General features: G+C 35.3%; 1 protein-coding gene across 2 annotated transcripts in view; it reads right to left on the bottom strand.

The window, feature by feature from the left end:
* Positions 1-24,622, bottom strand: part of PLXDC2 (plexin domain containing 2) — a 462,643-nt gene that overhangs the window by 70,192 nt on the left and 367,829 nt on the right. For both annotated transcript variants that reach the window (XM_078075200.1, XM_078075201.1), the window contains 3 exons: positions 10,327-10,387; positions 3,792-3,942; positions 2,095-2,133 (listed from right to left, as the gene is read on the bottom strand). In XM_078075200.1, the coding sequence (XP_077931326.1) occupies positions 2,095-2,133; positions 3,792-3,942; positions 10,327-10,387 (251 nt within the window). The remainder of the gene's footprint in view (positions 1-2,094; positions 2,134-3,791; positions 3,943-10,326; positions 10,388-24,622) is intronic.

The following is a 24,622-nucleotide window of genomic DNA, read 5'->3' as shown; positions in this document are numbered from 1 at the left end:
AATTGCACTACTGGGTATTTACCCCAAAGATACAAATGTAGGGATCCGAAGGGGTATGTGCACCCCAATGTTTATAGCAGCAATGTTCACAATAGCTAAACTATGGAAAGAGCCAAGATGTCCATCAACAGATGAATGGATAAAGAAGATGTATATATATACAATGGACTATTATGCAGCCATCAAAAGGAATGAAATCTTGCCATTTGCAATGATGTGGATGGAACTAGAGGGTGTTATGCTGAGCGAAGTAAGTCATTCAGAGAAAGACATGTATCATATGACCTCACTGATATTAGGAATTCTTAATCTCAGGAAACAAACTGAGGATTGCTGAAGTGGTGGGGGGTGGGAGGGATGGGGTGGCTGGGTGATGGGACATTGGGGAGGGCATGTGCTATGGTGAGCACTGTGAATTGTGTTAGACTGTTGAATCACAGACCTGTACCTCTGAAACAAATAATACATTGTATGTTAAAAAAAAAAGAAGATAGTAGGAAGGGAGAAATGAAGGGGGGGAAATCGGAGGGGGGGATGAACCATTAGAGACTATGGACTCTGAGAAACAAACTGAGGGTTGTAGAGGGGAGGGGTGTGGGGGGATGGGTTGGCCTGGTGTTGGGTATTAAAGAGGGCACGTACTGAATGGAGCACTGGGTGTTATACGCAAACAATCATGGAACACTACATCAAAAACTAATGATGTAATGTATGGTGATTAACATAACATAATAAAAAAAAAGTAACAGGAAAGTTGAAAAAAAAAAAAACAAAAAACTTTGCAGATCGACCAAAAAATAAATAAATAAATAAAATAAGGTAAGGCCAACTTGAAGACTTATGTTCACATGAAACTAAGTAGCATCCTGCTCTGAAAAATTCTAAACTGGGGGATTGTTAAAGTACCTACAAGTGCTAAGATTTTAACTTATTTCTAGCTTGTATAATGTTGCAAATGGTCATCTGTAAAGCTATCCATTCACAGCTTTAATACAATAATAAGTAAGGAATGAATGAAATAAAACACTATGGTACAGACCCAAGAGAATGGGTAATTGATATAATAATGATTATGTGAAGAGGCTAAGCAGCTTATCTTTCAAATGGATTGATATGAAATTTAAAGATGCATACATCTTATCATACAGTCACCTAAGAAAACAAAGTATTTGTTACTTAACCTAGACTGAGTAAATTAGACAGTATTCTCTTCAATTGCTAAAAGAAAAAAAATCCCTAACAATGTATACATTGGATTTTGACTTACTTACAAAATCAGCCGGGGCTGCAAAAGTAAAACTGTGTCTAGATCAATATCACAGGGTGCCACGTTTACATAAAAGAGGCTGCTAAGAAGAGGAGCACCTCCCCTTCTTGAGCTGAATAAATAGTTACTGATAAAAAAATCTCTTTTATCAAGATCCAGGAAACTATGATAGCGAAGCACATATGAGCTAAAATAGTTTAATAGAAAAAGAACTATTTTTAAAATTTTAGGCAATATCTTTCACAGTCTTCTTTCAGTAAAACTTTTCTTCCTCAAATTTTCAAGGACCATTATAGATATCACTAAATTGTGTTAGAAAAATGTGAAGTATGTAACTACCTAAATGTTCTTTTTGCATGTCTAATTTTTGTCCCTTGCTTCACATAAAAGATAAAAAGGCCTATAAAGTATATTTCTATATTGATTTAGTTCTTAATTTTATTTATAAAGAATGTTGAGTAGTCAACTTAGGGGGGAAAAACCCATTTGAAACCAATACCTGCACCATGCAGATACCCTATATACAATTAAACCAAAGAATAGTGCAAAAAAGAAGAGAAAGATATGTGGATAAATTTTCACTTTATAATTGCTCATTGGTGTCCTGTAGTTTTCATAGGCAAACATGTGGATTAGAATTTCATTCCGCTATTGAAACCATTTTGATTTTCAAGTCAAACAATAAATTCTTCCCATGTTAAATACCAACAGAGACTGAAATATAACTTCACTCTATATTAGAAGCCCACATATTCTTTCTCATATTTAAATGAATGAAATGAATAAGTATCTAAAGATATTTATAAAAGAAAAATATCAATTCCTACCTCCATTATCTTTTAGATGTAGTGCTATCTTGGTATCATCTGGAAGAGAAATTCAAAGTTATTGTAACAAAAAAAAATTTAATGGTGCATAAATCTGATGACCAGTAATGGTCTACTAATGCCTTAATTATAACATGAATAGATTTGAAAATCTTACTCAGTTAATTTCTAGTGCAATGAGAGCAAAGTGCTAGTTTACATAGGTACTACTAAAATTGCTTACTAAGATTGCAAGATCAAAACTTTAGTAAAGTATTATAAGATTCTTAAGATCTTGAGAAAAGTACACGGTTATAATTTTAACTTAAAATGAACTTATTTTTAATTTTTGAAAATGACTTATTGCAATTAGACTCTATAGTGATGGCCTTCATTATTTATTTTAAAAAATCAAGATGATGAAATTCTAAATTAATTGGAAAAGTAAAGATCTGTCAATATTTATGAATTTAACTTCAAAAGTTAAATGCCTATCCATTGCTAATAAATATGACCAAAATCATAAATGAAAAGATCTTGCCCATAATGAATAAAATAAACAAATGAACATGCCTTTTTTTTCTTATTTCAGTGGTTATATTTATTCTAAAGAGTAGGATTCAAACTGAAGTAATATTTTCACTGGGTAGGATTCAAACTACAGAAATATTCCACAGGCTATAGAAGAACACAAAATAATATGGATTAAAATACAACATTGGTTTTAAAAGCGATAAAATGTATTTAACAGCTGTCCTCATCTCATTTTATAACTTTACAGTTAACTTTTTCTAAAAGATATATTTATTTATTTTAGAGAGAGAGCATGAGTAGGGGGGAGGGGCAGAGGGAGAGAGAAAGAGAATCTCCAGCAGACTCCACAATGAGCATGGAGCCTGACTTGGGGCTTGATCCCATGACCCTGAGATCATGACCTGAGCTGAAATCAAGAGTTGGACGCTCAACAAACTGAGCCACCCAGGCGCCCCTCAAGTTAATTTTTAATGTCCAATTAAATTTCAATTAAAAGCAAAAGTTTCAAGTTTAATTTATTGTTCAAATGAAAGTAAGGTTGATGACCATAAATAAGTACGACCATTTTTTCCCCCCAAAGCTCACTCTTGGCCAACTAGTCTCACATTTGTCCCTAGTGGTACCATTCAGAATATATGGTTATATTTTGGCTGATATACCTTCTTCCCCCAATGAGTTGTGCCCATAAATCAATATTCTCCAGTACTTTTGTCTTCCCTGGCAGAGGAAATGGTTTCCAAGACAATTTCTGTGACACACAGTGGCCCTCCATAGATTATAGACCAACATATCTTATTGTCTGTATTTAGATAAATATAAGAACTGCATATAAGTAGAATTATCTATTTTCTCTATATGCATTTTGCCTTTCTCTCCTGTGACTGAAATGTTGAATTCAGTTACAACAAAATTTAGCAATATAAAAGGAAGTCTATGTTTCTTTTTTAGGGAGGACAAATAGCCAGAATCATTAGTAAAAGCTAAATCTTAATAAAAGACACTGTACATTAAAAGAATCCCAACACATATTTTTATTCCATAATAATTTTGTCTTTTCCCCTTTAGAAATCCTTTAGAAATCCAGTTTGTCAAAGGATAACTTTCCCTCTATAGAGCTACTCCAGTTCATGTCAACACAGTGACTTTCCCTTCTTTCAGAGAAAAAGCAAGAATATCTAGAGTACCTTCTGTGGGCAGGCTGGTGGGCAGCTGGGATGTCACTGCTCTTCTGGTGGTCGTTAGGACCCTGAATTTTGTGGTTGTTGCTTGTACAGTTGTGGTGGTTTGAGAAGAACTTTCCATTGGCTCCGTGTTCTCACACATCTTCTCTTTGGACTAATAAGAGAAACAAATGGGTAAACAATTTAACAGCGATTGATTGTACATGCATTTAAAAAAATCACATCAAAGAAGAGGAATCTGTTATTTTTGTATAGGACATTATTTGTGGGTTATAAGAATTTACAAAGTATACAAAATAGATGAGAAAAAATTGGATGTAGCAAAGCATTTCCACCTTTAGATATTCGGATTTCATCATTTCTGCAGTTAACCTTTCATATTACTCTTTATCTTGCCCTAAATTTTATATCTATTTATTTATAAGAGACATGATGTCAAGAGGGAGAAGTTCATACAAGAAGAAAAATGTGTGCAGAAAGATAAGATTTAAAACATGGTTAGGTATGTGGAGAAAGAATGCATTTCAAACCGATTATGCTAAATGCTCCATATTACTTTATTGTTTCAAAAATAATCCACCACAGGTTGAGAGAATATTTAAAATTTTTGTTTTCTTTTATGAAATATTCAAAGCCACCCAAGCAAAAGATTGAATGACCCTCCTGTAATCACTTAGCCTATTTCTCCCTAGCAGAGCTAGACTGAAGACACCAGGAAAAGATGCATATTTTATTTTTTATTTATAGCCCACAAAAATAAATCCTATGACCTTCACCAGCAACAGTCTCCAACACCCAAACTTTTATGGTTTAGAAGCGGGTGTTTATCCCCACCTCTTTGTTCTTCAAAGGACTCCATCCCTCTGGTAGGTCTTAAGTAGAGGATAGCTAGTCTGTACCTGGGCGGTACTCCTGCTTTTGAAAAGTATTATTATTAAATAAATTCCTTTCTGAAACTTCTCTTGTCATAAATGAAGTACAATGCACTTATTTCTAGTTCAGCAAGAGCTCCTCAGATGGCTTCCTTTTTCACTAATGGGATATGATACAGGTTTCTTCCCCACTTCAACTCCCAATATCCTAGGGGAACAAAGGTTCCCACATTTTCTCAGCCCAGTGGCCTAATGATCTCCTTGCTGACTCCACATCAGTTATCATCCCCACAGCCTGGACCTCACAGGCAGTTGGAGATACTTTTGTTCTGAGATCATAGTTGTCCTCTTTTCAGTCTTTCCACGTATCTTTTCAGTCAGATTCTGTTTCTCCTTTGACAACGCAGAAAGCCCAAGTACAATATTTTTCTCCCTTCAACCCCCCTTTCCCCCATCACTTCAACTTCTCTTTCCAATGCCTTCAAATATCTTGCCCTGTTTTGTTTGTTTTTCCACCTTTTCAGGAAATCCCCAATACCAAATGAAGTAAAAAAGCCCGTCTTTTCCCTGCCCTGTAACAAAGCTAGGAGAAGCTGGAGAACAATCACACAGCCCCCGACTGGGAGCTCCATACATTTACCTCCTGCGGCCTCAGCAGGCCTTCCGGGCTGCTTGGCAACACTGCCCAGCTTTGCTGGTCTCCTCTCCCACCATCCTCCATAACAGTTTCAAACCTCTCCACTCTACTGAAAACTATAATCCCAAAATGCCTCTCCCAATCTTACCCCATGGGCTCACCTTTTATTTCCTTGATAAGAGTCATCAGCAAGAATTCTCTACATTTCTTTACAAATCAGCATTCTTGCTGGATTCTGTACGGACTTATCCCTCTTTATTTCTGTAATCATGGATGGGCCCCAGGATTTATAGCTATTCTCTCAACCTCTACTCTGGCCCAACTCAACCCACTTTTTCAGGTATCGTAAACTTGCTCATTTAATACATCCCTTTTCTTCAAAATGTTTTCAATCTCAGGTTTTCCACTGCCTTGTTCCCATTAGCACTTAAACTCACTCAATCACATCCAGTCTTATTTTAAACACTCAGTCCTCCTTCTTTTCCACAATGCATCCTGACATTTCCCTACTTTTCCTTCCATTCAGTCATATTTCCATTCAGTCAGAGATTGGTCTGCCTTGGTCTTCACAGACTCCCACTTTCCCCACCTATGGAATTCTTGTTGTTATCCATTACAAGTTAATTGAAATTTCTTATGCTGGTTCTAATATCTTCTTATGCACAAAATCGTCTATATTCTCCATAACTCACAGCGTGGGGCAGAGCTGTCCACTTTCTAGTTTTGGGTTCTGTGACACACTCTCTCACCAATTTTCTGATAGCTTTCTACAACTCCTTTATTTCCTGTTATGTGTTGGTAGTTCTTATAGATCTTTCTTGACTAATCTTTTTGCTATATGCATTCTCACTAGCAATTTCCACCATAGCCATGATTTCAATTCACATCTTCATGTCGATTTACATAAATCAATAGCAACAATACACATCTCTCTCATGGATTTCTGACCCAAATATCCATCTATTGACTTAACTTATGCATGTGGGTGTCACAGACATCTCAAACGCAATAAGTCTCAAATGGAACTCCTCACATATTATTCTCCTCCTGTGTTTCTATTGTCAAAGACCAGTATTAGCAAACAGCTTAATGTTGAACCTAACATCCTGGACTTGTTTAGCTTATAGCAGTAAAGGCAGATTAAAGACTCTAAATGCGCCTCCTTCTGCAAAACTAGTAGATTCTGGATAAAATATGAATTTTAAATTTTTTTAAAGATTTTATTTATTTATTTGAGAGAGAGAGAGCACAAGAGGGGGGTAGGGTCAGAGGGAGAAGCAGACTCCCCGCCGAGCAGGGAGCCCGATGTGGGACTCGATCCTGGGACTCCGGGATCATGACCTGAGCCGAAGGCAGTTGCTTAACCAACTGAGCCACCCAGGCACCCAAAATACGAATTTTAAAGCATTACTAGAATTTGCAGGAAGCAAAGAAAATCTCCAAGGGCACCTTTCTATTGTCTCTCCCCCAAAACAAAACAAAGCAAAAGCTGTGTGCTGTGGAGTAGGAGTCATATACATTAAGCCAGGTAAAAACGCAGGATTTACCCAGAGGGCAAGGAATGTTAAAAATCAATATTTCTTCAAGGACATCAAGCCTTGTGCCAGCAGTAGATGGGGAGATAAACCTAAACTTCTCCTCTCCATATGAAATAGGGACATATGGTATCCCCTAAAATTCTCAGTTTCTCATCATCAAACATTCTTTGGTGGAAAGTACCATCTACTTAGGTCCTTGGGATTCCCATGGAATAGGATCAAATAAAAATGCAATTCTAATTAAAGGACACAAAAAGAAACACAAAAAGAAAAAGAACACTGACAAAGTCAGCAAAAACAATGAACAACATATTTAAACTACCAATATCTTTAGATATTGTGATCATCTAATGTAAGATACACAAAAAAGTTATATACGAAATATTTAAAGAAATGAAAGGTAAAATTTAAAAATGAACTAGTAACCCAGACTACAAAAATGTCTTGGCAGATTATTTAATAAAGTGTAAAATTTAAATTTTAGAAATGAAAAACACACTTTTTGAAATTACTACTTCAATGGATATGTTAAATCGTGGATTAAATGAGGTAAAGACAGAATTAATAAACTGGCAAATTGATCTGAAGAAACTCCCCAGGATGAAACACAGAGAAATAAGAAGATAGATGATATAAAAGAGGACTTTCACAGTCCTCATTTCCATTCAGCTGCCTACCTACTGATCCTTCCCCTACCCCCTCTGTGGTCACCATTACCCTACCCACTGATGCAGGCCAGATCATCAGCATCATTGGCCTGGGTTTTAACTATAGTCAACTTCTTGGTTTCTTGCCTCATAACCTATTACTCACCCATAGCCAAGGTGATTCTTCCAAAAGGCCCTGATTAAAAGCCTTTCCCTTGCCTTTATTTTTTTTTTAATTAAGGTATAATATATACACATAGCAGTATATTAGTTTCAGGTGTATGACATAATGATTTTATATTTTTTATACATTGCAAAATGATCTCCACAATAAGTCTACTTTACATCTGTCACCATACATAATTGCAAAAAGTTTTTTTTTTGTTGTTGTGATGAGAATTTTTAAGATTTACTCTCAGCAATTTTCAAATATGCAACACAGTATTATTAACTACAGTCACCATGCTGTATGTTACATCCTCAGGACTTATTTATTTTATAACTGGAAGTTTGTCCCTTTTGAGCTCCTTCTGCAATCTCACCCACCCTAACCACCCATCTGTTCTCTATCCATGAATTTGGGTTTTGGTTTTGGTTTTTGTTTTGCTTAGATTCCACATATAAGTGAGATCATACAGTTTTTGTCTTTTCTGTCTGACTTATTTTATGCAGCATAATGCCCTAAAGATTCATCCATATTGTGACAAATGGCAAGATTTCCTTCTTTTTATGGCTAAATAATGTTCCAGTGTGTGTGTGTGTGTGTGTGTGTGTGTGTGTACATTCATATATATACACCACATTTTCTTTATCCATTCATCCATCAATGGACACTTAGGTTATTTCCATATCTTGGCTATTGTGAATAATGCTGCAATGAACATGGAGGTGCTGTTATCTTTTTGAGTGAGTGTTTCATTTTCTTTTTTTTTTTTTTTTTTTTTTGAGTGTTTCATTTTCTTTGGCTAAATACCCAGAAGTGGAACTGCTGGATCATATGGTAGTTCGATTTTTAATTTTTCGAGGAAACTCCATTCTTCCCTTGTCTTTAGGATGAAGCCCAAACTCCTTCAACTTGTCACGTTTGGGGCTCTGTTCACCTCACCAATCTCAGTTCTTACCACTTCTCTTCTCAGCTCCAGTTGCCCTTCAGGCATCATCTCAAATATCTCCTCCTCAAGCAAACCTTCCCTTATGCTACTTAACAAGACAACATCCTTATCGTTACTCTCTGCCCATGTCCTTCTCTAAATGCAGTCCTTTGTTCAGTGGTCTAGCTACCCGCTGGACACACTTACTCCATTTTTACATTATCTGTGCTTAGAATAATACATAGTAAGTGTCTATATTAGGATTTGCACTTATGGAGTAAATTCATCTCACCGGATCAGAAAGAAAATTTAACTCTAGTTTTAGGCACAGAGGATGGACAGGAGTTGGTGACTTTATTTTAATAGAAGGATAGAATTGCTCACCACAAAGCCACTAATATTGACAATTTAATTACATCATTAAAAGGAAACACTGAATATTGAAGATACTTGACTCTGAGCTCCTTGGGAATAGGGGGTAATTTTTTTTTTTTTACATTTTTGTAATTTCAGTGCTTGGCACATTCCACAGAACATGATAAACTCTCCACAGATAAATTTAGGAGGGTTTAAAATATGATGGCTTCTTCTCTATTTCTTTGGTTCATGGTGGGTAAGAAAATTAAGATGACTGAATTACACTCTTGATCTTTACACAACTATAGCTATTCAATTTCAACATTTTCATTGAAGTAAATGTGATTACATGAAAGAAACATCAATCTGAAAACACAATCATGGCTCCAGCAATATGTTTTAATTTTGAACGATGTTGTTCTGTAAGTGAAGTGAAATAGATCAGCGTATATCACTATTAGTGTATATCACTATAATCCCCCAAATGTCAAAAAGTTGATTAAAGCTGCACTGGCAATTCTGCACTTAAAATTCAAGTATATTCTCAAAGATGTTTTTCTCAAGATATTTATAGGACATCATAAATAAAAACTTAATTTTTAAAAAGGTTCTAATAACCATTGGTCTCCCAGTAGTTTTAAAGACAGCACTTTGACATGATTTGCTTTTCCTGAACGAGAAAACTTGCATAATTGTTAATAGTTTTCATTCAAAATTCATACCCTAAAACTTAACACAGGCAGAAAAAAGCAAATACTTTTCTGTGTGAACCTAATAAAATATCTTTATGGAACCTGAAATGACAGTGTAAATGCAATTCACTAGAAAATTTTAAACAGGATAAAACTGTCCTGCAATTGCATACACCTGCTTAAATCACTTCATTGCATCATTGTCTCCATCATGTTTGTCTTGGGATTACTGTTTCCATGTTATACCATTTCTAACTGATTTTACATCAATTTGCTGCAATTAGTCTTTTCCTCCATACCGTTGGTTTTGTTACTTGAGCGAAAAAGATGAACAATGGCTTCTGAGATCTTAGAAAAGCAACAAGTGTTTAAGAGAACTGCCTTTTGCTTGTAAAATTCGACTTCTGGTTCTATTTCCTAGCCACACACCTAACTCTGCTACCCTCGCTTCCCCCCTCCCCACCATCTCCCCTCGCCTCTCCCTCTTCTCCTCTTGGTAATATGGGGGCAATAACAGCTCTGAAGTCCAAGGAAGGCTATGAGAATATAATACAAGTAAAGAGTTAAGCCCATTGTGTGGCACATACTAAGGGCTCGATAATTGCTGGATATTTTTGTTAAATTAGATGCCATTTTCATTAAGATGTCGTGACTCTATATGACAGCTTGGTCCCAGGAGTCTTGTCATGAGAAAGCACACGTACCTCTTCAGGGCATCCACTGTCCACCCAGTCCTGCCGATGGCGATCAAATCCACTGGAACATCTTCAGAGAGGACACATTGCAGTTCAGAAAAGAAAGTAATGGGGTGCAGAGTTGGGGGTGGGGAGAAATGAAAATAAAAAGACTGGTAAGTAGTTAATTCTCAAATTTTCAGCTTAGCACAACATAAACTTTCTTTTATAGAACTGTTAATTGGGGCAGCAGTGAAATATTTACAGTGTGGTGAGTAACAGCTCACTCCTTAGGTAGGCATGGTGTCAAGATCACTCATGGCAACAAATTACTCTACTGATGCCCACTACATGGTGCAGAACACCTGGGTCCCCAAGCAAAGGTAAGGCCAATTGTTTTTCTATGAAGTTGGTTTTCTTTTTACTCATACATATTTTTCTCATCATCAAAACAAATGGGTATAGACAATTTTTTTGCAGGTATCATTTTTTTTAAGGATTTCAGATCTCTTTATTTGTTTTCCTTATTCTTTTTAAAAAAATTTAAGACCCATAGTCACTCAAACTCTCCTTTGTGCAGTAAAGGGTTAACTCAGCAGGTTTGGGGTGTTCAAACCCTCACATTCCAAAGAAAGAGCTGACCCTTGTCTGGTTCCCAGGAGATAACTTCCAAGCCCTTGGGAATATCTCACCTGATAAAAGTGGCTTTGTATATCTTGGATGTAGGGCTATGCAAGATAGTTTATGCTAACAATATGCTTTATGCTGAATGGCTGTTTTTATTCACCTGGATACTAGGGCCATGCTATAACAGTTTGATGTTATAGCTATTCAATTTCAACATTTTCATTGAAGTAAATGTGATTACATGAAAGAAACATCAATCTGAAAACACAACCATGGCTCCAGCAATATGTTTTAATTTTGAACGATGTTGTTCTGTAAGTGAAGTGAAATAGATCTAGCCCCTCTTGGAGGGGCTAGGGACTAGAGATAAGAATAGTCATAAAGAAATTCATACCTATCTCTCTGACCCTCAATAAAAACTCTGAACACCAAAGCATGGGTACACTTCCTTGGTTGGCAACACTTGGTGTGTGTTTTCTCAAATTGCTGTTGGGGGACTTAAGTGCTATCTGTACAACTCTACTGGGAGAAGACAACTGGACGCTTGTGCCTGGTCTCTTGTGGACTCTACCCTATGTATTTTTCACCTTCATTGATTTTAATCTGTATCCTTTTGCTATAACAAATGGCAACCTTGAGTATAACAGCTTTTTGGAGTTCTGGGAATCCTAGTTAATTAGTGAACCCAAATGTGTGCTTGTGAACCCCTAACATCAGTATGCCTAGGTCATCTCTAAATGGTCTAAATCAGCAAACATTGGCTTAATAAGATATTGTTCAGTCCTACTGTCTTCCTTGATTGGAATAATTTTCTGCCCTCCTTATCTAACCAGCTATAGTCCATTTATATTTTTAAGACCCAGAAATTACTACCTGGAGTCCATTCTAACTGATAAAGCTTCATAATTGCTCTGATCACATCTTATTTTACTATATAACTTTTCCCCTTCATATAAAACTTCATGTGCATATGTCTTATTTACCAAACTTGACTGTGAACATTTAAAAAAAAAATTTTTTTAAGATTTTATTTATTTGAGAGAGAGAGAGAGAGCATGAGCAGGGGGGAGAAGCAGAGGGAGAGGGCGAAGCAGGCTCCCCGCTGAGCAGGGAGCCCCATGCGGGGCTCCATCCCAGGACCCTGGGATCATGACCCAAGCCGAAGGTAGACGCTCAACCAACTGAGCCACCCAGATGCCCCAATTGTGAACGTTTTAAAGTTAGGACTGGTATCATATAAAGTCATACCTAGTATATCTAACACATAATTTCTTTTTCATACTAGAAATTCAAAATATTTTGCTCGTCTGTTAAAACTAAGGATTTACATAACCCCTGAATTTTAATAGCTAAGTATATATTTATATATAATATATGAATCCATATTGATGAATATTAATATAGATACCTATATATTTTTCAAAAGTAATGGAGGTCATTCAACTTTTGTCTATATTTTCTTATAGTATTACTTTGCAACTTTTTTTTCACTTGTTTTGCAATGAGTCTACATGATGACTTTTTCTAAGAATCCTTGCCAGAGATTATGTACCATGGCATGGATGAGCATAATTTAATTCAAGTGGAATGTGAAAACATCTCTACTGTCAACAAAGAAGACCGTATCTATCATTTTGCCCAAACATGATCCATTAGAGCTCTGCTATTTTATGCCTACCATCTGTGTTGAATAAACTTAAGTGTGGAATAAACATCAGTGTGTGATCTGGCATCCCAAGTTTGAGAATCCCCAGTTGGTCAAGGCCATCTCTGGTTACCCAAAGAGATTCTGACATTTGGAGCCTGTTTAATTCCAGATGAGGTAGATGGCTGTTCCCTCCTCTCCTTTTGTCCTTTCAAGTTTGTTTAAATATTGAAAAATGTATTGACATTCCATTTTGCAATTGATTTTCTAAAAAAAATATATTTTGGGAGTCACCTAATCACAAGTCATTTTGAGAGCTACAAGTAAATAAACGGGACAGATAATTTTTAAAATGCAGTCTGTCTTCACTTACTCTATTCCAGATGTATTCAAAGCCAGTGGGAATTAATAACTTTTATATTTTAACGAGACAGTACCATATCTTAAATTTACAGGTCAGCCAAAATTTCATCTTAAGTAATTAGCCCAATTGTTAAATTAATCCTAGGAAAAGTAGAGAAACAGTGCATTTTGCTTGATTTATTAAATAAGCCCCCAGTTATATTGTGTGAAATTAGGTTCCACTGAAAATATGTGATTTGATTAAGTAATTCATTTATTCACAATTGATTCACTATTAGCTGATCTGCAGTTTACTAATTGCTAGGGTACGAAGGATTGAGAATGGCAAAACATGAAAACATTTGATTTGAAAACTCATGCATTTTTGTAACATACAGTGCCTTAGAAAATTAACACAACTGGACGCTGAATTTTTAGTCTTCTTTCTAACTCTAATCTATATTGCATCTGAAAGCAATTATTAACCAAAGGGTGTGTGTTTGTGTGTGTTACAAGTCCCTAAGAAAAATCACATTTATATTATCTCTGAATTCTAAAAAAACACCAAATATCCCCTTACGAACACCTTCCTCTCTCCACTGAGCTGCTGCATTATTTTTTCTAAGACCCAATGATATTAGCCATATCATGCTCCAGCATATTGATTTCCTGACATTCTTAACACTGTTAGCTAAGAGGCTCTCTCCTACACTAGAGTCACCTAGTATTCCTGTTGAAAGCAAATTCATGAATGTAGCTGAATAAGATTCTCTGGCAGTTTGGGTCCAGCAATTTTCACTGTAAACAAGGCACCCCAGGTGATTCTTACCACACTGAATTTTAACACCACTGATTTCCTGTATGAAATGTCCACTGGCAGGCCCCTTCCCACGTCTCCTGTCCATCTTCTAAGAGCTGTTCTCATGCCCCTTAGTGCCCCTGCCTGAATGTGTTGTGCTCTTTCATTTTTGCCTTTGAACATGCTATTAATTATGTCTGGAATACCTTCTTTGTCTCTAGTTAGTAAATCCAATTCAACTCCAGCTTGTCTCTTCTGAGAAGCACCTCCTTTTTTCCCACTAAGAGTCAACAACCCCTTCTCAGTGCCCCTCCCCCAAATCAAGTGTTAGAGTCTATTATTATACTCCGATTGGTTGCTTTTAGCTTATTTTAGACTTGGGAGTACATGGTTCAGAGGGCGGTTGGAGTCAAACTGCTAGAGTTAGAATTTGGGCTTGGGCACAAACAGGAACGAGATCTCAGGCAAGTTATTTTTCCTATCTAAGCTTGTTTCCTCATCTGTAAAATGAGGTAGGGAGGTTATCTAAGGACTAAAATAGTGTTTGGTACATAGTCAACATTTAGTAAATATCAGCTGTTTTTAATACCGCTATATGTTTTTGTAGTATATGTGTAACTAGGTCGACAATTGTTGAAAATGAGTGAGATTTTCATTTTAGAGACAGCATTTTGGAAAATATTTAGGAATTAATTCTGTGTACCATATTAATGTGAAATTATACTTAAAGTCCTTTATCATCACATTTGGGAATTAGTGTTACAGAATCTTAGGAGAGAAAAATTTAAGTTGCTTTCAAATGTGGGTCAAATCTTTATGCAATATTTATAAACACACAGAGATTACATGGTTTTGTAAATATTCCTCAAAAATTGATTTCAATAAAGTCTGAACTCCTAACCATGATAGGTTTCCATTTTTTTTATTTTCATGTTATTCCCTTTGTCTCAGCATTACCTAATTCCAAAACAAATTGATAGAGAGCTGTACTTCAAATTAATTGTACTATTCTCCACTCAGTTTCAATGGGGTGTTGATTTCAAAGCCCCCAAGAGCCTTGTTAAGTGAACCCCATTCAATAAGGCAGCCTAGAAAACAAACAATACTCTTCTGGCTTGCAGCATCCCTCCAATCCAGAGATTAAAGTGTAAATTTTGTCTCTCTCTAACTTACCTCAGTTCTATAGAAAGGGTTTCAGAAATATGACTTACTTTGCAAGGGTAATATATTCAGGTGAAGGAAGTAGAGTAAGTGTTAAAATGCATACATAAGGGTTAAACATAAAGTGCATCTCTTACTGCACAATTAAACACATGTCGTTTCACCATTGAGATAAAATATCTGCAAAAGAGAATTTAGGAAAGAAACCTCACAGAATCTTAAGACTTGGTTAGGAATTAGTTTCTAGATGAGGAGTTAGCAAATGTTTTCTGAAAAAGGACCAGACAGTAAATATTTTAGGCTTTGCAGGCTATATAGTTTCTGTTCTACTTACCTCCGCCACTGCTCAAAAGCAGCCACAAATTCCTAAGAAATGGGTGTGGTTGTATTCCAATAAAACTTTATAAAAACAGGACGTGGGTCAAACTTGGCCCACTTCCTGTAGTCTGCTGGCCTCTGTTCTAGTTTATTATATAAAAAGTAAAGATCTGTAAAATTCTGAAGACTAGGGCAAATACCTCATCAAGGTGTCTCATGATTTAAATGGTCCTTGTTAGCCTTATGTGTATTTAACAGGGTGTGTTATCTTAATGGAAAAATCAATTGTTCATTTAGTAAATTTTCTTGTCACAGTCTAGAAGTATGAAAAATGATCCTGCAGCATCAAAGAAATGGAAAGATGTTTTAAAAAGAAGCAGAAGTATTTTAGATGAGAGACAAGTATAATGATATATAATGATAACCAGCCATGATTATAACTAATAACACATTTTATCATTGGGTAAAATAGGTGATAGGTAGTATGAAACTATAATATATAAGGAAATTATTTTGTTTTGAAATACTAAAAAATGTAATTGGAAAAGTTCATAAAATTTAAAATGTTGATTATAATAATTATTCTCAATAAAAAATTAGTAAAACAATTCTATCTTATTTCCCATATAGGGCATTCCTGTTGTTCCTAATTGGCTTCAGGCATGAGATGGATGACTTCACTTCTAAAACCATTTCTTCTAAAACTGAGAAACCTGATCTTAAAATTTTCCAGAATTTTCATGCCTGAACCACTCATTACATAGAGCGCTAGGAATGACAGATGAACCTAAGTACACAGTGATGTATTACGGAGACAACACTGTAGGACAAATTATGAAATTTTACATCAATCTAATATGCAAGAATGTGAAGTTTGTTGTGTCTTCCTTCCTTCCTCCCTCCCTTTTCTTTCTTCTTCCTTCCTTCCTTCCTTCCGGCTCCATGCCCAATGTGGAGTTCAGTGCAGGACTTGAACTCACAATCCTGAGATGGAAACCTGAGCTGAAATCAAGAGTCAGACACCCAACTGACTGAGCCACCCAGGTGCCCCAAATTTGTTGTCTCTTAATAACAGCTCTTGATGTTAGTTGCAGCTCAGAATCATAATCCAATGCCAATAAGAATAGTTAGTTGCAAAATGCAGGAACTTTGTTTTGGAGATGAGTTTCAGATGGAAAACTGGGTTCAAGTCATCTGATATCCAGAATCTTGTCCTTTATACATGTGGCAGAGAAGGTGTTATCTCAATGCTAAAATATCATTAATTTCATTTCCCACCCAGACTTATTTAATATACCTTTGCTTACACCTATGTATTAATCAAATTGATTCATAACATATGATAGCTTGCTTTTCTACAGTTAATAGTATAGCTTAGACATTTTTCCATGTCCATAAATATCCCTTGAGAGTTAATTTTTAATGACAGTGTATATTCCATTATATGGCTTTATAAAAAATTTACTCAACCTATGTATGAGAATACCACATGTCATTTAAACCTTATAAAAATATTCATCATCATTCTTTTTGCAATTTGATGCATTAAAAATGATATATCTTACTTTAATGAGCATTTCTTCTATTACAGGTGAGTATAAACTTTTAAAACATGTTTATTAACTTTTTATTTCTACATTTTTAAATAGTGTATTCATTTATTTTCCCTATTTTATTTGACTGGGTTTTTTTTTGTTTTGTTTTGTTTTTACAGGATTTCTATGAACTAAGAGCACGAAATTCTGTTAACTGTATCACCTGTCTATAATTTGCCATTCTATTCTAAATATGATTTTTTTGGTCATACAACAGTTTGTATTTTTACATTGTGGTGTTTGTTTTTCAAACTTTCCTTGCAAGATTTCTTCTTTGCTTTTTTGCTCAGAAAGGCCTCCACTACTTTGGCATTAAATTTGGCACTACATTTGCCATACTCTCTTCTAGTTAGTCCATTATTGCATTCTTTACTTTTACTTCTCTAATCTATTCTAAATTTATTTTGGTATATGGTGTGAAGAACCAAATCTAAATATACAAATTTTATTAAAATAGATGGCTGAGAGTCCCAGGATCATTTGTTGAATAGATTTTATTTTTTTAAGATTTTATTTATTTATTTGAGAGAGAAAGAGAGAGTGAGAGCATAAGCAGAGTGAGTAGCAGGCTCCCCACTGAGCAGGGAGCCTGACCAACCAACACGGGGCTCAAGGGGCCCAACTGATGGGGGGCTCCAAGGGCTCAATCAACTTGGGGCTCAAGGGGTCCCAGGGGCTGGATTCCAGAACCTTGGGATCGAGACCTGAACCCAAGGCAGACGCTTACTGACTGAGCCACCCAGGCACCCCTTTTGAATAGATCTTTACCCATTGTTTGGAGCTGCCTGTTTTCTTACATAATAAACTCATATGCTAAGCTCTACTTCTGAAATTATACACTCTTCCATTGATTGCTTTGTTCCTTCTTGTAATGATGATTTCATCATTATAGTTTTTTATAACATAATTTAATACCTAGTAGTTTTTAAGTCTTCCATCATTGATCTTATTTTAAACTTTTTCTTGAGTAGTTTCATTCATTTATTCTTTCTGTGACTTTTACAATCACATTCTAATGTTCCAAATAGCAGTCCTATGTGAATTTGGTAGAATTAATGTGGTATTAATTGACATCTTATTACATTCTAGCTTTCCATCCATAAAATGTTTTTTCAGGTGTTCTTTTAAGGGCCTCATCAAATTTTAATTGTTTCCCTTATATAGGGCCTACACATTAAGTTTGTTAGTAATTATTTTATCTATTTCTGCTATTGTTAAAGAGCTTTAATCATTGTATTTTCTAAATGGTTATTTCTGACATGGAAAGCTATTGATTTTTGTGTAGTTATTTTGTAACTGGTACCTTTATTTATAAATAATAACTTTGCTTCTCCTTTCCAATAGTCATGTCTCTTATTTATGTTTCTTTTCTCTGTGCATTAACCAGAAATACAGAATTCTATTACATAACAGTAATAATCACATCCTTCCTTTCTTCTTTATTTTAATTGGAATGTCTCTGGGGCTTCAATGTTCAGTATATTTTTTCCATTGTTGTCAAGTAATGCTTATTGTTATGTTAATACACTTCCTTCTATCTCAATCTGCTTTTTTACTTAGGAAAAAAATGTTAGATTTTATCAAATATTTTTTCCTCTGTCAAGATGAGCAAATGATCTTCATTACCAGTGCTATTAATTGCATTAATATATTTCTTTAAAACATGGAATGAATTTATTATTTGGTCATGTTTTAATTATTTCAGGTCTGTGGGTTTTGATTCCTAACTATTGGGGTTTTCAAAATTCTATAATCATAAATAATACAGGATATCTATAAGTAATCTACAGCTAACATCACACAAAATGATGAAAGAGTGAATGCTTTCTTCCCAAGATAAGAAACAAGACAAAATGGCTACTCTCATCTCTTCTAATCAACAAGGTACTATATAGTTGAAGAGGCAAGGAGAAGTTAGAATCCTAGAAAGTGAAGTTTTGGGAGAATGTCAAATCATTAATTGCTTCCTGCCTTGTGTCTTTCCTATATGAGTGCAGAGTAAAATGAGAAGTTAACACTCATAGCTTGATTAAGTGGCAAAAATAAGGCAGCCAGACCAGATTATAGAAGAATTAGTAAACAGCTGAGACTCATAACAACCCTCATTAGAGATACAAAGTAATATTTATTATGATTTTGGAAGGTTGAAAAGTAATGATTTTACTAATAGAATGAAAAAGTCAGCAAAAACCCAAAGGATATCTTAGGGTTAAATGTTTAGACTTAAATGGGTAAACTTTTTGAGTGGGGTGGAAATTGAAGGCTACTAAAAAGATTAAAGTTGAGGTATTCCTCTTTTTAAAACCCTGAGATGGTACATATTACCACATGAAACCAGGCATCCATGGTCATACAGCATCTGTCAACATAGTCAGTTTCAGAACTAATCTGCTCCACGATTTGAAGAGGAGAGCAGCTGTTGGGGTTTCCTTGGTGCTTTCCCTTCTATGAGATCTAACCCACACTGCCTTCTAAAGGAAGTGCCACGATGGAGGATTATTCTTCTCCCAAGTGCAATCAAGGTTACAGCTCCTAGCCTGAGGACACAACATTTGTTATCCAATAAAAGTTATACAGTTAGAGATGAAGTCTTCAGTTTACCTGGGGCTATTAACATTTAAGATCAAACTTGTTATCCCAACATTATGAAGATAATATTTCTTCATTGACTGATCTTAAATATGTCTTTGGCAACTAATATAAGTCTGGCCGAAAACATGTTTTAACAATTTGGTTCCTTATTCATGAAAGATTTCCAACTCCTTTAGAAACACCGTAACTTTTAAAGAAGATAAATGATAATCTGAGGCTGAGGAATGGTAATTGAAGGAAGACTGTTAAGACAATTAAATAGTTTTATTTTGTTTCTTCCAATTATGTATACATGAATAAGATGTTATACAGTTTTTATTTTAGGAAAGAAAGATTATATTATTGGTAATTATTTCTAAGAGTGAAATTAATAATTTTATAGCTTTTAGAATGTATGGTTGTAAAATGAGAATTCCATTCAAAAAACAATGTTATTTTCCACCTAACTAAATGTGCAACTTTGGGGTCTTGTATCTGGGCAACATATTAGCACATCCTGAAGAAACTGGGAGCACAGCCCCTTGTATCACATTAGAAAAGAAAACTTCCCTTGCCATACTCAACTCTCTTTCTGAATCCGGGCACTAAGAGTAATGGAGTCTCTAGACTTGAATTAATAATTAATAACTTGGTTAATAATTTTCAACAGGCTACTGGGCACTTTCAGAAAAACAAAGCAAAACACTGTCTCATTTAATATGGGAATATGGGGAAAAGAAAGGGAAGGAAGTCGAGGTTACAGTGTTGGAGCAAGTTAATAGTTGACATGTGTTTAAAGACAGTCAGTTATGTAATTCTCACCCCAGCCTGGCAATATTCCTCACAATTATTTGCATTTGACTACTGCAAAAACTTAGGGCTATATTATTTAGTGAAAAGTGCATGAGTTTTAGAATTGCATACATAAAACTGGATTCAGGTCTTAACTCTGTGAGCAATAGCAAGTTATTATTGGGGATTCAGTTTCTGTAAAATGGAGATTGTAAAATCAACCTTCCCTGTGTTTTGGTGAGAACTAAACAGGATAATATAGATGAAGTGCTCTTTCGGTGTTTGACATAATAGGTGCTTGATAAATGTGAGCTATTTTATGCCTTTTTACCCTCCATTGCACTTAGCACTATCAAAAGTGTTTACTGAAAAAAAGGCATTGTAACTGAAACTGAATCAGTTTCAAAACTGAAATCTGATATTCTCCAAGTCCTGACCCAGCTTCTTTAGCCACAAAAGCAAAAAATCTTAAACAAAGAGGAGAAATCTTCTCTTTCTGATGAATGAATTTTTTCAGAATCTAAATATTTCTTGCCAAGCATTCAACTTTGCTATCTTGCTACAATAGAAGTGAGAGTTGAATCTTGTGGTAAAGGAAAAAAAAAAAAAAAAGATTGCTCCTCATGGCTGTGAGCCACTGAAGCTAACAGTCACAAATAAAACTACTGGATGCTTCAAGATTCCAATTTTTGACACCCTTTCTTAAAATCTCTTGACTTCATACCAAGTGTTATACTTAAATGGCACTTTCAAATGCATAAAAGTGGACAGAGCAGTGACTTTTACTTTGAGGTTGGCTCAGAAAAAGGAACATAAAGACTTATGGGTTTAGGTGTGCTGTGAGCCTCAGTAAAATGCTATCCTTTCACCAATAAATTTTTATTCCATGGTGCTCAGATTAATGGTTCCTGGTCTTTCAGAGTTGTCTGCCTTCCTGAGGAACATCAACGATGCATGAATCAAGTCACCTCTGTTCTGCCAAGATAACAAAGTTAGACTCTGTCAAGGGATTAGAAATCCCTTTGATGAGCCAATTGTCTCATCAAAAAAAGAGGTCTTTGTCCTAATTTAACTTTTGATGTAAAACAGCTTCACAATTTTACTGAGAATGCTGACATTTGCAGAGAAACAGATGAAGATGGCATTTCTAGTCTCTCAGAGAACCATAGCATGAACTTTACCCCCATTTTGAACCATAAACTTTTAGGAAAGGACTATAAGGGATACAAGAGACCATTATATGTGTCACCATCTTTTCAGGAAGAGTAACCAATAATCTGATCCAGACAACTCCATGTCTCTCTCTCTTCCGTCTGTCTCTCTCATTGCTTAAGAGATAAAGTGTTTCTAATCACAGTAGATTTGGGTCCTTGCAAATGATCTTCAGAAAGAATGGCTGGATTAGGAAGGTTAGTATTTCTAACCAGGAAAACCTGCATTAATCACAGATTTTCAAGCTTTGCCCAGAATTCAGGGTTTGGTGTTGCAGAGGCCTTCAATGACTGATGTCCTGGGTGAGAAGGAGATGGAAGGCATGGCTGTGAACCCCCAGCCAGATCTAATTTTATCTGTTTTGTATTTGTAGTTTCATTTTTCAAAAATGTTTCTCCTGCTTGAGAAGAAAAAGGTTGAAAATCATTTTATTAAATCATTTGTACACCTCACCCCATTAATTAATCTAGGCTTGTTATCACTGTATTTTACAATGTAATTAAACCTTTCAGACATGTACTATGAGCTCATTTAAAATATGATAATATAATATTGACAGGAACTCCAAGAAGAGAAGCAGTTTTTTTCTTTTTCTCTCTGCATGTGCCTAGAAGATGTAATTTAAGGCATTTTAATGTCAGATAATAGTGCCTGACCAGCAGAACACTGTTTCTTAAAAGGTATCTGTTTAATGATTTTTTGATAATGTGCATTTATTCTTCAAAAGATATTATATTTGTGAAATAACTTTTCTAGGATCTGAGTTAACACAGAATACCTTTTATACACGTGTAGTGGTCCATATTCGTTTACATTAATCATTCAACCTTGAAAAGAGTCATTGTTCCCTTTCATCACTTTATTTTGATTAAAGAACATTGTATGTCTCCATTTGTATCTTCAGCTCCTGGTAAATTCAGTGTCATCTTCTAAAGTCTTAAGAGTGATAATTCCAAGTAAAAGTAAATTGATTTTCGTGGAAACACTTCTAAGACTTCTAGAGTTGTTTCAATGATTTTCTTATTATTTTAAAACTACACGTGAGACAATTTTGAAATACATGTATATTTATATAGCTTAGTTCAAGTTGCCTCTTGAAGTGTTAGTTGTAATATCAATGCTTAAAAAAAATACTACGTATATTTTTAGCAGTGGCTTTTAGTATATAAGGCTTTGTTTTCTTTTTAAGTTTTTGTTATTCTCTCCTCATGGTAAATCTGTGAGGTCACCTGGAAGGGTCTGTTTCTAAGATTGCACCGGCTCCTTTTGCAGATTACCAACAATGTATTAGTAAATTCATTCCACTTTAGGGAATGATTCTGGTCATAAAATAGTGTTCTGCTTATTTCCTTGCTTTATTCTACATCAGATTTGCCAGGCATATAAAAGATCAAATTACTAAATGCTAATTCTATTAGAGTTTTACACAGCTCATGTGTACAAATGTTCTATGTCTTATTAAAGGCAGCAAAAAAAAAAAAGAGAGAAGGATTTTAAGAATTTGGGTGTAAAGCAATTTTCTGCTTCATAAAATACAGTTAGTGTCACCTTATGTTAACAGAAACATTCTTGGATATGTGATTTTTCTCTTCAGATTTGCTTTTAATGAAACTGGCTTAGTATTTCAGAGCACACCCCTTTAAGCCAGATTAAAAAAAATATTTATAGCAAAAGCTATACAAACAAATGCGGAATGATATCTAGACCCAAATCTTCACGTTATTCTCTCAGCTCACAAGATCCATCAATTTGGTCTTCAAAATCTTTTTTAGTATTTATTTTTACACACTATGATGGTAGTTTGACCTTGTCATGTTAGTTTGACCTTGTCCTTCATTTACTGCCCGTTGTTTCCTTTGGTGACAATCATTAGAATTATCTGATTTATCCCAGTGTCGCTGTTACTTCAGTGACATAACCAGATAGTCAATGTTTGCTTCCAAAGTAATTTATTCAGAATACACATTTTATTTTTTCCATTAAATGTATTTGTTATATGTCTTCCATTGATCTGGCAAACTTTTCCTATAAAAGGGCAGATAGATAAATACTTCAGGCTTGTGGAGCCGTATGGTCTATCTCCCAGGAATTCCTTTATGGAGAATAGTGGAACTAATATAGGGATTCTACCTCTGCCTCAGGTCCTGAATATACAAATGCAGTTAGAAGGATTCCCAAGGTGGTATTAGGGAAGATGACAGTAGAACTTAGGGGGCAACCGCTACGCTTTTGAGAGGGGGAGGAGACGGAAAGAAATGGGGCATGGGGACAACAGGCCTACGCCCGCCTGTCCAGAGAAAACTGTGCATGTGGACTTGGGGAGCATAGCTGATGCTCACACTTCGCAGGCATCTCTATTTACAAATACTGTGTTCGACTACAGTCAGCCTTTCAGGTCAAGTTTTCTTATATATTTCTCTCCATTCATGTGCATGTTCTTGCTCACTTGGTTATTTGAGACTATCTAAGTTTAAGCTTGCATACTAAAATTTAAGTCTCTGAAGTATTTTATACCCATGCCTTTGAAATACGGCATCAAGGATCACCGTCTCTTTCATACACTGAGTGCATGAGTCTGAAGTGGTGCAGAGGTCTATTTATACTCCATCTTTGATAGATGAGTAGAAAGCTTGACACAGAAAAAAGCGATACAGGACTAATTCTCGTCTGAGAAATAAATTCTTTATATACCATTTTTGCTGTATGCAATTTTAATGGATTACTCACAAATCTTTTTTTCCCCATTAGAACTCTATGTGCTATTTTTATTACTTTCTCCCAATTCCTGGTTTTTATTTATTTATTTTTCCCTGAGGACTCTGTCTTGCCAATTGTGCACTTTGCACAAATACAACCTCAATTATTGTTAAAGGAAACTTTGTATGTGTCTTTTACAACAAACAATTCAAATAAGTTTTGAAAGAGGTTAGTGTAAATTAGCTAATAAGACCCTTTTGGTAGGCAAAGGAAGGGCCTTTTTCCCCTTTCCTGATGGATATCAGCTTTGGATTACTTAGCAAAGCTACATGTGCTAACACTAGGCATGGAAGCCTTAAGAAGAAATTTCAACCCTAGCATTTCTTTTTTTCCTTCATCTCCCCAATCTTCCGTCTTTAAAAAAACTTTTATTTTAAATCCTGGCTCCACCAGGATTTAAACTAGTTACTAGTTTCATGACGTGGGCTAAGCTCCTCAACCTTCCTCATTTCTCATTTCCTGAATCTATGAAACAGGGAACTGAACACTTACCTCTGGATGGTCCTT

The sequence above is a fragment of the Halichoerus grypus genome, chromosome 6 (genome assembly GCF_964656455.1).
Source record: "Halichoerus grypus chromosome 6, mHalGry1.hap1.1, whole genome shotgun sequence".
NCBI lineage: Eukaryota > Metazoa > Chordata > Mammalia > Carnivora > Phocidae > Halichoerus > Halichoerus grypus.
Note: the sequence above shows the minus strand (reverse complement) of the source record. Positions and strands in the feature narration are given on the sequence as shown.